The sequence below is a fragment of the Gopherus flavomarginatus genome, chromosome 1 (assembly GCF_025201925.1).
Source record: "Gopherus flavomarginatus isolate rGopFla2 chromosome 1, rGopFla2.mat.asm, whole genome shotgun sequence".
Taxonomy (NCBI): Eukaryota; Metazoa; Chordata; order Testudines; family Testudinidae; genus Gopherus; species Gopherus flavomarginatus.
Window position 1 is genome coordinate 272532407 of NC_066617.1, and position 17766 is coordinate 272550172.

The 17766-nt window shown below is 38.4% G+C and overlaps 1 protein-coding gene across 10 annotated transcripts in view; it reads right to left on the bottom strand.

Moving 5' to 3' along the window:
- The window catches only part of MBNL2 (muscleblind like splicing regulator 2), a 172651-nt gene that overhangs the window by 33655 nt on the left and 121230 nt on the right, over positions 1–17766 (bottom strand). For 4 of the 10 annotated variants that reach the window (XM_050950253.1, XM_050950190.1, XM_050950181.1 and 1 more), the window contains 5 exons: positions 16038–16238; positions 15101–15364; positions 5483–5536; positions 4701–4854; positions 908–943 (listed from right to left, as the gene is read on the bottom strand). In XM_050950253.1, coding sequence (XP_050806210.1) covers positions 908–943; positions 4701–4854; positions 5483–5536; positions 15101–15364; positions 16038–16238 — 709 coding nt within the window. The remainder of the gene's footprint in view (positions 1–907; positions 944–4700; positions 4855–5482; positions 5537–15100; positions 15365–16037; positions 16239–17766) is intronic. The other 6 variants (XM_050950214.1, XM_050950224.1, XM_050950205.1 and 3 more) reach the window with 3 other exon arrangements.

Sequence of the window (17766 nt, forward strand, 5' to 3'; positions counted from 1 at the left end):
TTATAGGTTAAAAGTATATTTGCAGCCTTGCTTTAAACATACATACAATTTTTATATTTATGTTTCTGGATTTATGTTCTGTTGTCTCTCTATAACTGTTGGATTTTATCTGAGTTAAATTACCATCTGCTTTGAGGCAAAAATCAGTGTTATAATTATTTTCCTGATTTAAATACTAATTTGCTTGATCTAAAAGAGCAAAGCAGATTGTGAACATTTATTTTTTTGTTCAGTTTTAATTTAAGGACAAATTTATCAATATGTGCAAAATTCACTCACATGAGAAACTGAAACTCAAGTGAGTAGTCCTATTAAAATCAATGGGACTATTCACTTGAATAAGAATTATTCACTTGAGTAAGGGTCTGTTGCTCATTTTGCAACCATAAAATATGTGCATTCAAATGCTGCAAATTTTCAAGTGGATTTGATTTAATTAAGAGGGAATGCAATTCAGACCTTAGGTCTCAAAGTACTTTCAGTTACAAGTATTAAAATAAATGCTTCTGGGAAACTCTGATAAAACTTTCTAACACACAGCAAAAAGGAGAAATAGGCACACCACCATGAAACTTCAAAACACTGATGAAATTAGCTTGCTTTACCAATATTTTATGATTTTAAAAATACTATAAAATATAAAACATATTGAGAGAAATACAATTTTGAAAACAGAAAAGCAGATTGGAATCCATGATTTTATGCATTTGCAGTGTGGTTGTTATAGCAGGTGATGTCACATCTAAACTACAATATTAACCTACAAACAAATCTAAGATCCTACAAAGTCAATCAAAAAGCCAAATGAACCTTTAAATCTAGTAATCAAGTCACGTTTAAGATTTGCAAACAACTGAAGGTATAGTATACAATATAAAAGAGATTAATAAAGAAATTTAGAACCTACCAATACTGGTAGCGGGTGTCATGCACAAAACTGACCCTGCATGTCATGCAATGATAGGTGGAAAAAGTGAATAAAGGGAAGAAACAGGTTAGCTGTTTAGAGTTAACATTCAAACTGAGACTCAAGCATAACCAAGGATAAGTAGAAGTTAGCTGAACACAGTCTTAAGGTCATTCATAGTTTTTGTGTTACAAGAGTGACGTTAAATAATTGTATACTAAAGTATTATTACAGAATACCAATACATCTGTGTGCGTATTTAAGATAGACCAGATTTCATAAACATCTTTCATCTATTTTTTGCAGAAATAAGAATTTTAAAAAAAATTCTTGATTGAATATTGGATTATCTAATGGCTGCTTAAATCCATTCAACAATTCAGACAGCACTATGTTAGCTAGACAGATTAATGTTTATTAATTTTGCTCACACAAAGCAAAGGAAAACATTTAATTCAATAGAAATTCTCTAATTATTCAGTGGTGATTTTGTTAAATCTGTGTGTAAATATTAACATATATGTTTTTAATAACAAATTACTAATGTTATTTTTATCAACAAAAATGCTAAAATGGCAGAACTGGAAACAGAACCAGTGCTGCATGGCTAGTGACTGTGCAACATTCCATGTGATGTCCTGCCAATGTGCCTCAAAAGTACTCTGGATGGGGGTAGAGAGGCCTCTGTACAGCTGAGTTCAGTTTTTGTGCTCATTCAGATGTTATCCTTTCTGCTAAAGCGAATGAAAAAGGATAGGGGTTTTTAGGATGGTGAGTACAGTGTGTAGTGGGGAGAAGGTGGAGGGTAGAGAGGAAGAGGAAGAGGAACAAAGTGGCATGGTACATAACACATTATGCTACTACTACATATTCAGCACATAAGATAGATTTAAGTTTGCAGAATTCCTGTTTGGTGATATTAACAACCTTTTATGTATGTATGTATGTATTTATTTAACAGCAAAAAAACTATGAATGACCTTATCATGAAGAATAACCCTCACACACTTTCCCCTCTTCCAGCAGTCATAAAAGTTCTAATAAACAGCATTTGAAGAAAAACACTACCCTCTTGCTTTTCAGATCATAAAAAACCATTCACCAAACAATAAAAAGTGTGGATGAAGTAGTCATACTGATTTAGTGTGTGTTTTGTATTAAAAGAGAATTACAGTGCAAAAAATCTAAGATAAGCAGTGCTATGAAGCCCCCAACCATTAATTAGGCAGTCATTGGTTAGAAAAGGCAGAGAAATTATATAAAACAACATATTAGTTTTCCACATATTTTATAAGCAAAACCTGGTTCTAACTGTAACATTTCTACCGAACACATAGAACGTATTTAAAATTGATACTAGTTCAGGAAATATTGGTTTACCATTTTAAACCAAAGAATAAATTTCATGCACAGTTCTTCATAGGGTGTGCAATATTTATAGCCACAGCCCCACATGGGAAGGTGTAGATGTACTTAGAGCCAAGTTCCAGAACACACAGTTCCTCCTGGACTCCCTGAGAAGTGCAACAACTGTAGAAGCAACATGCACTGTCTTCTATGAAAGGCCCATTCTACCGGACAATGGAAAGGGTGTGCCCCATAGCTCACGCAGAGTGACCAGATGTCCTGATTTTATAGGGACAGTCACAATTTTTGTGTCTTTTTCTTATATAGGCTCCTATTACCCCCCATCTCCTGTCCCGATTTTTCACACTTGCTGTCTGGTCACCCTAAGCTCACGTCCTCATCCCCCACCCCTCTTTACAGATACTAGTGACGCCTGACCTTCTGAGTTCTCCTGCTCGCTATGACAGTCTCCCATTGTGCCCTGGCTCATGGGCCGAGTCTCCTGGAGATGAGAAACTCTTTGCACCTTTTCCCTTTTTTGTGCACCTGTGCTGTGACTGGATGACAATCTGGCCCCTTAAAAGTCTGGCAAAAAGGCCCACATCCTTTTACATCATGATTTCATAATAAACTGTCACTCAATTCTGAGCTAATTTTGTACTGGTGGTTATGACAACTCCAGGATTAACCAAAAATGTGAATTGAAGAGAAACAGCACATGGAATAAAGTACTTGAGGAAAGATAAGCATCTAAGTTTGGAAAATATCTGAGTGCTATCTTACTGAAGTATTTTCAAACTAGCTTATTTTTTCAGGGTTATTTTAATGCATTTTACTGTAATTGCATACAATAGTGATAAGCTCTGAAAGGCAGTGCCTATGAGGAGGAACAATGCACACCCTACCACAAGCTCTTATGGCTGTGATGTGAAGTACATTTGCAGGGGGACTCAGACATTTTTAAGCACTGGATGCTCTTTCATTTCTCAAATTCCTTCAAACCGTCCCACGGATGTTAGCACATTTTCCTGCACATTTCCATTATAGTCGCAAGTTACAAAATGGTCATGGGATCTCACTGAAAATTACACAAGATTTTGGGGTATTTTCAAAATTAAAGTGAGTCAATATATAAAACAAGTGCATAAAATAAATGTTTAGAACATATTTTGACAAATATAGGGCCAAATCCTGAGATCTTTACTAAGTTTTAACATACTTCTTATTCAGGGAAACTTCCACGGAGTTCATATGATTTTTGTTTTTATTCTGAAAAGATTATTGTAAAGCTGTGTAATAAGAAATTACAGCATCTTGAATTCTTTCACTTGTTTAATTCATACTATTATTAGATGGTTAAAGAATATGATAAAAGATAAGCAAATATATTCAAAAATAGAAAATATATTTACTACAGAAAAGTGTTTTAAATCAGCCTAAAAATTCATGGTTGATATACATACTAATATACTGAAACTGCACTCTTTAATGCAGTATATGGGGTATTTACTTTTAGATACTTCGCTTTTTGAATAAGACAGAGGATTTTATTGCAAGTTCACTTCATTCATAAATCAGTCATTTAAGTAGAATATTCTCCCTTCTTTCACAGTGTTAAAAGAAAGTCTCCACACCACACGTTTGAGCTCAAGATGTTAGATCTGATGGGGTTGGAGATTTTTCCAAATGACATGGTCTAATTTTCTACTGCTCTGAACAACAATGGAATATTCATGTTACTAAAATTCCACTGTAGTTACATCACTTATATTAAGAATTAAAACACCAGCTATTAACTGCAAAATCTGGGGAGAGTTCTGGATTATAAAATATTCCATTATGAAGACAACGAAACAAGTTTCCCACATAAAACAGTTCTATGCAGACGGGGAGTGTTTTATCCCCATAGTGCATCTGTGCAGGAATTAACAATAATTTGGCTGCTCATGCTGCTGGTCTAGAGGGCAAAGGGTACTGTGTAGCAGGAGTATGTCTGGCTGCAGAACAGTAACGGTGGCAGTACAAAATACACCAGAAGAACAGGGATAAATATTACCAATACTTTTCAGACTTCCCATTGTATCACAGAAGCATTATGCCTTCTCCAACAAGTTAATGGACATTCCTCCTCCCCACTACCAAACACAGTTCTGGTTGATGGACCCAACATGCAAGCCACTTAATAGAGATATAAAGTACTCTGACATATGTAAAATAAGGATAACAACAGAAAATACTGAAAGTTACTTAATGACACGATAAAATTACCTCCTGAATCCTAATATTCTGCAGAAGGAATTAAAATAGTGTATTAAAATATTTGTGCATACTAGTTATGAATGTGCAGAGAATGGATCACACATGTAAAAGTATATTCAATGTGATAAGCACTGTCTTATGGGGAGAATGTTAAAATAGGATTCTGTTTAGTGCAAATACCACATACCTGTTGGGATAAATGCTGCATGTTGTTGCAGCTGTGCATTGGCAAGAGCCTGTTGATAGTGCAAGACACTGGGATTAAAAATGGCACTGGCACCATTACTTTTTTCAAGTGCTTGTCTCTTTGGTAAAGGGTGAAGAACGCCAGGAGGAAAGGCCTGTAAAAAAGGAGAATTTAATTAAATTCGCAGATTTTTTGATTTTTTCTAATCTATATTAATAAAATATTGTAATATACTTTTAAAACAAAGCAGTTAAAGATGCCTTGCCATGCACCTTAACTCAAATAATAGCAATGTAAAATGAGTGAAATTTTGTTGTTGATCGCAAAAGCACAGTACTATTAACATAAAACTGTAGCACCACAACTACTGAAAAGGAAGGCCTTTAAAGCAACAAAAGTGGCATTTCCTTTAAATTTGGGCTTAAAATATTCTAGAAAGAAAAACCACTTGTGTTTCATTACTAAGCATTCTTTCTTAGTTATATTTTTTCTATTATTAAATACAGTGAGGGATTATAGTATTTTCAATTATAAAAGCAGTTATGTCTAATTTTTACTTCTATGAAAATGTATTTTAAAATGAAATAATGTTAGGAAAAAAATTAAATTGTTTGCATTTATTGCATATGAGAATGAGATGGATAAATATAATACTGATTTTTTTCTAAAAATTAATAATATATGATAGTTTTCACTTGATGTTAAAAAAAAAGCAATACAAATTTCATTAGTTGCTTTTTCGAAAAGCTACATGCAAAGCAAAAGGTGAAAGGTCAAAGTACCAGGTCTACAGTTGCTTCGAGAGGCCGCTTCATTGCTTTGGCAGTCGACTGAGTCTTTTAATAACAGGCAGCGAGCACATGATGGCAGTGGGCCAATGGGATTCAAGCGAATTAACATACAGGTAAACAGCAAGCAGAGGTGCATCATGGGAACGGCATTGCATTGTGGATAGGTGAGAAGGAAAAAAATATTCTGAATGCAGTATACAACATACAAAACACTAGGCATGCACAACAACAAAAATGTTTTCTAAAGAAATGAATATTACACCTTGAATTAGTACTGAAGCAAAAATGCATCTACTATACCTTAGTTAAAAGCATATAAGAGAGTAAAATATAGATGTTTGAAATTTAGGAAAGTTAATTAAAACAGCAGCTTGCAGACACCATTAAGCATATTATAACACTTCACAGAAAAACATCAGTTTTCAGGATTTTCTTACAAGAATTTCTGATAGTTATGTCAAGTTAAAAAGCATAAAATAAATTTTCAACACTAACAATTAAAATATAAAGCACTAATGAGAGTTTTAATACTTTAATAGAATTACTCACATGTATGTTTGCTGGATCAGGGCCTTAGTTAATAAACTACATTAGACTTTGGGGTCAAAATATAAACAATTTTCCTATTTCCAATATATAACAAATTAATGTTATGTCTAATCACTAAGTTATCAGTTTAATATTTTTCACTATAGCTGGGACAGTAACTTGGATTATCCTTTTTAACTTACCACATTACACTGAGAAAAAGCCCTACATTTTTAAACAAATATTTTCTTAGATGTCATTCAGGAAAATCTATTCTAACTTTAGGAACAGGTGATCGAAAACAATATTACACCTCGGGCTTCACGCTTCAGTGGATCAAATCAAGTTCAATATAGCGCAGTTTCACCTATAATGCAGTAAGATTTTTTGGTTCCCGAGGACAGCGTTATATCGAGGTAGAGGTGTATTTGTCAATAAGAGCATGTAATTTATGGTTAGAACAGGAATCATGGTGCTAATACAGCATCATTTAAAAATATTTAAATGTAAAACAATACTTAACATAAGCATAGTTTTATTGCCCATATTTGCATTAAGAGATAAAACACGAGGGCTAATTTGACTATATTCCAGCAGAAACATTTAGTTGATCTTTTTCATCTATAACTCTTTTTTAATGGGAATTTTAATGAAAACATATGGAAAGGAGGGTTTCCTCATGAATCAGAAATCTGTTTTTTGCACTCACAATAGGTAGCTCCTCAGACGGTTTCTATCCTTAGCTTTAGATGTATAAAAGTAGAACAATAATTAAAAAGGGAGGACAAGGTACTGAGAGCACCAGCTCCAAAACAACTTAGGGTCACAGAACTTAGGCCAATGACAACATGAACATTTTGCGGAATAGCCCTTGCTTCACTAATCCTTAAAACTTCTTTCACAATCCACATTTCTGTCTCTCCAATTATCACCTTGTATCTTTCCTTATATCTTTGCAGCCAAAGTCCTTAAGCACGTCCTCTATTCCTGAAGTCTCAACGTCTTCTTCTCTAGCTTCTTCCTAGATTCTACACCCTCCACTCTATGAGATCTGCTCTATTAAGGTCATTAATGATCAGGAAAGGAGGGTCTGGTGGTCCAAGAACTAGCCTGGGCTGTGGGAGACCCAGATTCAATCTGATCTACCACAAACTCCTTTGTGACCTTGGGCAAGTCACTTAGGGTTTATCTACATGCTGCGGCAGTCCTCACCAGTGGGGTGTAAGTTCTAGTCTGCACCAGCACGTCATGCACAAACTGGCCTGTGTGGAACCTGCTGGTGGGCACTAAACGTTCCCTAGTGTGTGTTAATGTAGTACCATTTGAAACGGGACTGTATTAACACACACCAAGGAATTTTTAGCGTGCACAAACGGTGTCCACCCTGGCCAGTTAGTGCACAACACATTGGTGCAGACTAGAATTTACACCCCACTGGTGAGGACTAACACACCATGCAGATGAACCCTTAGTCTTTCTGTGCTTCACCTCCCCAACTGTAAAACAGGGATAACAGCACTTCCTCACCTCACAGCACAGTTGTGAGGATAAATATACTGACAAGTTTATGAGGCACTGATATAGTATAGTATAGTTAAAATATATAGGATAGTAATGGGGGCCAGATACGTACAAGAGTAAGATAGATAGGCCAGATCTAAAGGTTTTCTGTTTATTTTCATCCACCTTGACCTGCTATCTTTGAAAAAACCTGAACACTCCCACCTATCTCCCTTCTATAAAATATCTAACAATGCCCATCCATCTTTCCACAGTATTCTGAGATCACTATGGATGAAAAACTATATGAGTTTGAAATATTATGGCTGGATTCAATTATGAAAGGTGATGAACACTGTAAACTGCCCTTTAACTAAATGGGCGTTTAAGGAGCTCAACCCATTACTATTATCTTCCAAAACACAGATCTCATCCACTCTCACAACTTCCCCTATTATCTCTATATTTATGACTCCCAAATCCCCACTCCTTATCCTCTTTCCCTCAGTTTAGACTTAAGAGTCACACAGAAAGCCAAAAGGGACCATTGCGATCATCTAGTCTGGGGTCCCATATACACAGGGCACAGGACGTCTCTGAATTAATTCCTGTTTGAACTAAAGAAAACATCTAATTTTGATTTAAAAATTGCCATTGATGGAGAATTCACCCCAACTCTTGGCAAATTGTTCCACTGGTTATCCTCACTGCTAAAAATTATCAGCTTATTTCAAGTTTTAATTTGTCTAACATCATCTTCCATTTATTATACCTTAGTCTGCTAGACTGAAGAGCCCTCTACTATCAAATTTCTGTACCCCATTCAAGTACTTATAGACTGATCAAATCACCTCTCAACCTTCTCTTTGTTAAACTGAATAGATTGAGCTCCCTCAGTCTTTCACTGTAAGGTCGGTTTTTTAAATCTTTTAATTGTTCTCGTGGCTCTCTGAATCTTCTCCAATTTATCAACATTGTTTCTGAATTGTGGACACCAAAACTGGACATAACAGTCTAACAGAAGTCACACCAATGCCGAATACAAAGATAACAGAACCAAGGATTGCAATAGCCCTTTAGGCCACAGTGTCACACCGAGCTGATTCACAACTTTGCATCGGTCTTGTATACATCTCAACCTGTTTGCTCCATTGAAAACTCCCTTCTTTGAATCCTTTTGTGGGTTTTTCCCTCACCTTCCAGATCAAGTCAAGCTCCCCGTGCTCAGTTTCAAGGTTCTACAGTAGCAATGTCTCTACCGATAAGGCAGCTCTTGTTTCCTCCTTGTCTCCCCTTCCCCTTGACTGTCCACTTCTTCCTCATATCTTCACAACCGTCTTCCCTTTTACTCCTATGCTTGAAGCCTTGTTCACCAAAGAACCTCCCTCTCACCAGTCAAACCCCTCTGTAAAACATATTTCTTCCACCAGTCCTTTCCATGATAATCAACCACTGGAGAGGAACAGGAGGAGAGAGGTGGGAGAAAGAAAACACATAAAATTAACTAGCTGTATAAAGGCTTTATATTTTACCTATCTCATATACTCTATGTATACTATTATGAGGTGTGTTTAAGGTATGGTGAACATTTAATTTAGATTTTGTGTTCCTCAATGTCTTCTTTCACGTTTCCTACTGCACTGAGCACACTTTTAGTGCTCCATAAATAATGTAATGATTATATTAATGGATCACACTGTCTTCAAATTCACTTCACAAAACACAATACCACCAAAACACTGGTTTTCAGCCATAAATGGTCTGGGCTGTGGCTATTTCATAGACTGCTCATCTCCTTGCTTTTATCTCAAAAGCTGAGATCAGCTAAGGCAGGGGTGGGCAAACTACAACCCATGGGCCACACCCGGCCCTCAACCTACCGCTGGGGAGCAGGGTCTGGGGCTTGCCCTGTTCCCGTGGTCCAGCCGGGGAGCAGGGTAGGAGGCCACTCCATGCTCATGCTGAGGCTCTTGGAAGCAGCAGAATGTTCCCCCTCCGGGAATTGCGGCTAATGGGAGCTGCAGGGGCGGCACCTGAAGACAGGGTAGCTCACAGAGCCAACTGGCTGCACCTCCACATAGGAGCCGGAGTGGGGATATGCCACTGCTTCCAGGAGCTGCTTGAAGAAAGCACCTCTGGAGCCTGCATCCCTGACCTCCTCCCGTGCCCCGACCCCCTGCCCAAGCCCTGATCCCCTCCCGCACCCCAACCTCCTTCCCCAGCCAGGAGCCCCCTCCCGTACCCTGAACTCCTCATTTCTGGCTCCATCCCTGAGCCCATACCCCCAGCCGGAGCCCTGACCTGCCCTGTGCCCCAACTGCCTGTCTCAGCCCGGAGCCCCCTCGTGCACCCCAAATCCCTCATCCCCAGCCCCACCCCAGAGCCCGCACCTCCAACTCTCTCCTCCTGCACCCCAACCCACTGCTCCAGCCCCAGCCCGGAGCCCCCTCCCGCACCCTGAACTCCTCATTTATAGCCTCACTCCAGAGCCCGCATCCCTAGCCAGAGCCATCACCCCCTCATGCACCCCAACCCCAATTTTGTGAGCATTCATGGCCCACCATACAATTTCCATACCCAGATGTGGCCCTCGGGCCAAAAAGTATGCCCATACCTGAACTAAGCCATTTGAGGAAAAATTACTAGGTTTAAATGTCAGGGGCTAGAGATAGGGTATTCCTTAAGGCGTCTTGAACTCTGGAATTCACTGACCCCCTTTTTCTGGCTGGGATTCTTTCCTGGAGGCATAGCACCGAAGATGCACCCTGAGGGAGTGGGGGCAAAGGTGACTTTATCTCACCTTAACTCTATTTTATGGTGGCCCCACAGTAGTGGTCACCAACTAGTTGATCGTGAGCAACTGGTCATTCTGGGGACTCTCCCAGTCGATCGCGATCTCCAGCAGTGCTGCTGGACTCTCGCTAAGGCATGCTCCCTGCCTGCCGTGGCCACATGCCGCTCCCAGAAGAAGCCAGCATGGCCCTGTGTGTGTGTGTGCGCGCAGCGTGGGGGGGGAAGGGCTGGCAGGAGTCTTAGCATGCCATTTCTATCTCGAAACACCAACCCCTGCAGCTCCCATTGGCTGGGAATGGGGAACTGTGGCCAATGGGAGCTGAGGGGACCATGCCGGCAAAAAGGGGCAGTACACGGAACCACGTGCCACCCCCACATGTTCAAACATTTATGAAGTGTGTAAATTAACCCCTTCTCTTCATATTAGTCTATAGATCCCTGCATAATCTAGGCTTTAAGTTCTCAAGCCTTTCGATCCATATCCCTGCCCAACAAGTACATGTATCAGGGTAGGTCTGCTGTGAGACCATAATTTCAACTCAGGATCCATCTGGAAGCAGGAACTGTTGGTTAAGGATCCTTGATTGTTCCTTCCAACGTAGATCCACCAGAATTTTTTTTTTTTTTTTTAGGTCAGACAGTATTTTGACTGAATTATTCCTGACCATTTTTGGGGGGCCTCTCCTATATATATATATTGTATCAGAAACCACTTTTCCCCATACTCTCCCATATTATTTGTATCAATGGAGGATTGAGCCCATTTATTTATTTTGACCCATGGTTTCCCTTTGTTTTGGATTTGTATTAAATAAAAATAAATGGGATAAAAAAAAGCTTATTTTGTCTACACTGTAATTCTTGGGAGTTTAAATATCCAATTAAAGGCCATTTATAAAATTTTCCACAGGAATAATATACCATCATGTGGCTTTCAGCCTTCTTCTCCTTTGGCGGTATAATGCTAGTAATTCAAAATTGTGTTTCAAAAGACTCTTCCTCTTGATCTCTGTCTTGAATGTGGCTTATTTCAATAAGAGGTGGCATATCTTAGAACTAGTCTGGCTCAGAAAAATAAGTTGTTTATGTTTTTATTAGGGCTGTCAAGCAATTAAAAATTAATTGTGAGTAATCGCACTACTAAACAATAATAGAACACCATTCATTTAAATATTTGTGGATGTTTTCTACATTTTCAAATATATTGATTTCAATTACAACACAGAATACAAAGTGTACAGTACTCACTTTATATTTATTTTGATTACAAGTATTTGCACTGTAAGAAAACAAAAGAAATAATATTTTCAACCTAATACAAGTACTGTAGTGCAATCTCTTTATCATGAAAGTTGAACTTACAAATGTAGAATTATGTGCAAAAAACCCTGCATTCAAAAATAAAACAAGGTAAAATTTCAGAGCCTGCAAGTCCCCTCAGTCCTACTTCTTGTTAAGCCAATTGCTCAGACAAACAAGTTTGTTTACATTTGCAGGAGATAATGCTGCCTGCTTCTTGTTTACAATGTCACCTGAAAGTGAGAACAGGCATTCTCAAGGCACTGTTGTAGCTGGTGTCACAAGATATTTACATGCCAGATGTGCTAAAGATTCATATGTCCCTTCATTCTTCAACCATCATTCCAGGGAACATGGGTCCATGCTGATGACTGGTTCTGCTCGATAACAATCCAAAGCAGAGCGGACTGACTCATGTTCATTTTCATTTTCTGAGTCAGATGCCACCAGCAGAAGGTTGATTTCCTTTTTTTGTGATTTGGGTTTTGTAGTTTCCACATTGGAGTGTTGCTCTTTTAAGACTTCGGAAAGTATGCTCCACACCTTGTCCCTCTCAGATTTTGGAATGCGCTTCAGATTCTTAAAGCTTGGGTCGAGTGCTGTAGCTATCTTTAGAAATCTCACATTGGTACCTTCCTTGCGTTTTGTGAAATCTGCAGTGAAAGTGTTCTTAAAATGAACAACATGTGCTGGGTCATCACCCGAGACTACTGTAACATGAAATATCTGGCAGAATGTGGGTAAAACAGAGCAGGGGACAATTATCCCCCAAGGAGTTCAGTCACAAAAAAAAAAATGCGTTAATTGAATTTAACGAGTGTCATCAGCATGGAAGCATGTCCTCTCGAATGGTGGCAGAAGCATGAAGGACCATAGGAATGTTTACCTTTCTGGCACATAAATACCTTGCAATGCCAGCTACAAAAGTACCATGCAAATGCCTGTTCTCACTTTCTGGTGACATTGTAAATAAGAAGAAGGCAGCATTATCTCCTGTAAATGTAAACAAACTTGTTTGTCTTAGCAATTGGCTGAACAAGAAGTAGGATTGAGTGGACTTATAGGCTCTGAAGTTTCACATTGTTTTGGTTTTGAGTCTACAATCTACATTTGTAAGTTGCACTTACAACTACTTCACTCTTTCATGACAAAGAGATTGCACTACAGAACTTGTATGAGGTGAATTAAAAAATACTATTTTTTATCATTTTTACAGGGCAAATGTTTGTAATAAGAAATAATACACATTTTTATTTCAATTACAACACAGAATACAAAATATATGAAAATGTAGAAAAACATCCAAAATATTTAATAAATTTCAACTGGTATTCTATTGTTTAACAGTGTGATTAAAACTGTGATTAATCACAATTAATTTTTTTAATCATGATTAATTTTTTGAGTTAATCGCGTAAGATAACTGCTGTTAATCGACAGGCCTGGTTTTTATATCTAGAAGTGATGAATTTTGCGTGATTGAAGGACTGATACTGGATCTGGATGAAATTTATTTTAATTTATTAGCCAAAAATGCAGTTTGAGTCAACCTGAAACTATTCATAAATTTGACCTGGTTCATTTTGGCCGGGAAAAAGATTTCAGGCTCAGTTTCAGAAAGAGTGCATGTGTCTGTCCATATGTCCCTCACAATCTTTAGTCCAGTATTTAGGGCATTTGCAAGGCAGGTGAGAAACCAAGATTTGAACTGCCATTCTGGAGCAGGGATTTCTACGCAAGTCTCCTTCCTGGCTAAGTGAGTTTCCTAACCACCAGGCTATAGACTACTGTAGATGGGTTGCTCTCAATCTCTCCTGTTGAAGCTGTTCCATTTTGTAGAATTCTTAAATTTTCAGTGGCCACAGTGAGATACTGAACTTTGACTCTATAGTCTGGTGATTAACGCAATTACCTGGCAGATAAGAGACATGGATGCAAATCTTCTCTCTGCCTGATTCAGAGGAGGGAAACAAACCTAATATTTTTTCTGATTTTTGGTTTGCTGGGCATTCTGCGTTCCCCCCACCACAACCCCAAAAATCAGTCATCTGCCCTGCTCTAACAGCAAAAATCTCAGATATTCACTCATTTTTATTTCCAGACCGGTCCTCAGCTTCTGTGAGCACAGAGAAGGTTTAGCTAAAATTCCTATATTTTAAATAGAGACTGGAAATATTGTAGGAGAAAATACTGAATTAGGGGAAATTCTCCTCTGTTCTTTTCCTTCTGTTTGGAGATTTAAATTCTTTCACAGTTGCCACATTCGAAAGAAACTCACTCTTTGTCCCCTAAATGTCTGGTCTCTATTTATTTTCTAAATACAATACCCTGCAATAGTTATATACTGTACTGTATTGTGTTTCTGGTAGGCTCCATACTCTAAGAGTAACTGTATTGTCTACATCTATTGTATGCACTACCCACAAGTCACATCGGTATAATTATTCTTTCAGTGCCAGGAATTAGGACAATGCTGCTTTGATCCGTGGGCTGACTATACTGCTGTCCCCTGAATAAAACCCTTCATGCTTTATTTGTTCAACTCTATCAGTACTGGCGTAGAACTGTTGCTAGTAACAGCATCAGCCATTCTGCAAAAGGACATTGAGGGAAAGACACCTCTAAACATGTTTCAGTAATAGTATAAAACTTTTGAAAACAAATCAGATCCTTTAACTTCTTTCGTTTGACCTTACTAGATAAAATTTTATTTTATTTTATTTATAGGCATAATTATGGCATTCTCAGATATACAAGCTGGATGTCTGAAAATATTAATGAATTAAGCTTCACAATTAAGCACCTTATTTCCATTTTACTAATGGGGAAACTGAGTCACGGGGCAATTAAAAATGACCTGCCCAGGATATTACAGTAAGTCAGTGGGAGAGACCAGATCTCTCATCTGTGCCCTGTGTCTTGGAAACAAAACCACTTCTTCCTTTATTCCTTCTTTCCTAATTTTTCAGTTTATATTTCTGCCATCAAAGAGCTAATATAGCATATGGTACATACTTCCTATTGGCCACTAAGTTCTACCAGTTTTATTTCTCATCAAGATATATTAGGAGGTAAATCTGGCATATCATCATGGAGCAGAGAGCAAAGACAGTACAAAGTGTCTAACTACTTCACTCTATTAAAAAAGGAACCTATTATGCTGAAATAACTGAGGGAGGGAGAAAGTATTTTTCCCTAAAGAAAGTAATAGTTTTTAAACCATGATTTGAGGACTTCAATGGCTCAGACACAGGTTTGATAGAGGAGCGGGTGGGTGAGATTCTGTGGCCGGCGTTGTGCAGGAGGTCAGACTAGATGATCATAATGGTCCCTTCTGACTGTAAAGTCTATGAGTCTATAATACTTCTTAGAATTCCTAGCTTTTAAGATGAATGTGTGAAAATCAATAGTTTAAACAACACTACTAATTGGAGAAAAACAACAATTGATAAGTTTATGAAAAATTTAACCATATAGTCTTGCACTTACCATCACTGTAGCAGCTGCAGCAGCTGCTTGAGCTGCCACTGCAGCCTGGTTGGCTTGATGTTGAGCAGCTTTGATTTTGGCCTGCAAATGTGCAGGAGGGTGAAAATATTTGCATTTCTCCCTCATGCAACGCCCCTTTATGTAATCCATACAAACGGTTACAGTGTTGTCATTTGTATCAATCATTGTGCTATCTGCAGGATGTGCAAAGCGGCAGTCGGTCTCTCCTCGCGCACAGTTTCCTCGCTGGAACTCCCTGCACACCTATGTGCAAAACAACACTAATTACAGCTGATGGACTCAGCAATCTTAACTGGGAAAAACAAAACAAACACACACACACACAGCTCATTCTTTATTGTGTTTTAGACTTGTCTCACAGTGTTTGCAACAGTCCTTTACATGCTTGTTTAAATATGTTTGCCTGCTCTTAATTAAGTTGCAATTAATATAGCTGTATTGTTTGATGATAATTTGAACTTGCATAGAATTGTGTCATTTCAAAAAATCTATTCTTGCTCACCAACATAAAATCCCTACAGATATTGCTCAGTGTTTGTCAATTAACTGCTCCTGTGAACCCAGTTACTTTCTCTATGAAGATATTCATAATGACAAAGCTGTATTTCAAAAACTCAACCCCTTTTGTTACCTTTGATGTTGATTAGGCATATTAAATTTGAGCAATCAACTCTAGAACATATTCACTGAATTTTTATCCAAACCATATTTAAAAAAATGATGACACTAAAACAATGGTACCATTTCCACTGAGTGCGAGTGTAAATCCTACAAGAGTACTTATGAGATCTATATTTTAATAACTAAAGTTTAGGCTATATTAGAGAGCGTGTCTAAGGACAACAAAGCTCTTCAAAGCTTTTAGATATAAATTAGCAGAAAATTACATTTCTAGTCACAATGGTGTCTGTAGTACCTCCAGTTTATCAGTCCTCAAGAGCTTCTGAGTAGCAGTCGAACCAGGAACTGAGACAGGGGGACTTCCAGGAACAATGACAGGCGGTGTGGGTAGGATTTCAGTCGGAACTAACCCAACTCCAGGGGTTACAGGTGTTAAGTAAGGAGCAAAGCTAATAGCTGTGTTCGTTCCTATTGCTGGACCTACTGGAAATGTGGGCTGCAAAATGAAAACACAGTGAGATGAAAAATAAACAGGTAACCTTACACTGAAACAATTTTTTAAAAAAGTTCTCAGATCTCATTTGCTGTCTTTTGTACGTCTTCCCTGGTTTTGATTAATTTTTTTCATCAGAATTTAAAAAAGAGTTGACAACATTACATTTACATTGCATATCTTCTTCTCGTAAACATGGCATACAGCGGTTCTGAAACTGGGGTATGCAGACCCGAGTCATGTCCAGGGCTGACAGCCCCACTGATCAAGTCCTCGCAGTTCCTCCTGCACACTGTGGAACAGCTGTTCAGCGGCATGCAGGAGGCGCTGGGCAGGAGAGGGAGGAGCAGGAACAGGGCATGCTCGAGGGAGGGAGCAGAAAGAGGTGGGGAAGAGGAGGGACAGGGCTGGAGTGGGAAGAGGTGGGGTGGAAATGGGGCCTTGGGGGAAGGGGTAGAGCGGGGACAGGGCCTGAGGATGAGCAGGAGTTGAGCATCCCTGGGGAAAATCAGAAGCCATTTGGGGGGGGCCACAAATTTTTTAAAATCAAAATGTGGGTCCTCAGGTTGCTAAAGTTTGAGAATCGCTGATGTAATACATTCCAGTGAAGGACAGGAACAGCATTTTGCAACCATATTATGAGAAAAGGGGTCTCGGCGCATCTACACAGGTCAACTATCATTTGAATCTGAATATCTATTGAGATTACTGTTCATATTACATTTCAGGTTTATTTATACATCTCAAATAAAGTGCATCTTATTTCTACTGCTTTCTCTTTCTATCTGCTTCCCTGGTAAAACTGAATTTTATAGATAAAATGTTATTCAGTATATTGAATCCATCTTTGTAACAATAGTATACATTATATAAGCGCTTTCATATGTCACATCTATCACTCTGCATGCCGTATTTTGTATTTGTATACAATTTAAGTTACTGTGCCTATGACATGTAAAAACTGGCCTGTGCAATGTTTCTGTTATATTCAACTGCCACCTTTTCAGGTTGATGGGCTGTGGTAGCCAATCAAAATCCTTCAAGGGGTGGGAATGATAGGGGTCTGAAATTATGTTTCACAACCATTTAAAGCAATGCAATGCAATAAAGCTGTATCAAGAGGAAGAAGCAACTTTGTGATGCAGAAATCCAACTCAGATGAAGCAGGATAGCAGATATGCTACTATATATTCCACAGGGTGGGGAGTCAATGCAGTACCATGGTCAGGATTGGAAAGGTCTTTTGTAGGCCTGCAGAGTTGATGTTTGCTAGAGGCAAACTATAATTACAAATATGAAAAGAATGTGTATAGAAATGCAGCAAATCTCTGACTAGTGCAGGCTCTGGACTGATGCTACTGGATCAGTTGCAGAGATATAGTGTGTACCTGCACTCACTACTGGAATCTATCAGGTTCTTGAACCACCCTATGCAACACTTGCCAGGTCAGAAATGCAGGTTCTGTTATGTAGGACTAAAACTAAAGCTCTAAAATAAGCTGGCAGCTAGAAAATGCCAAGATGTAGCAAA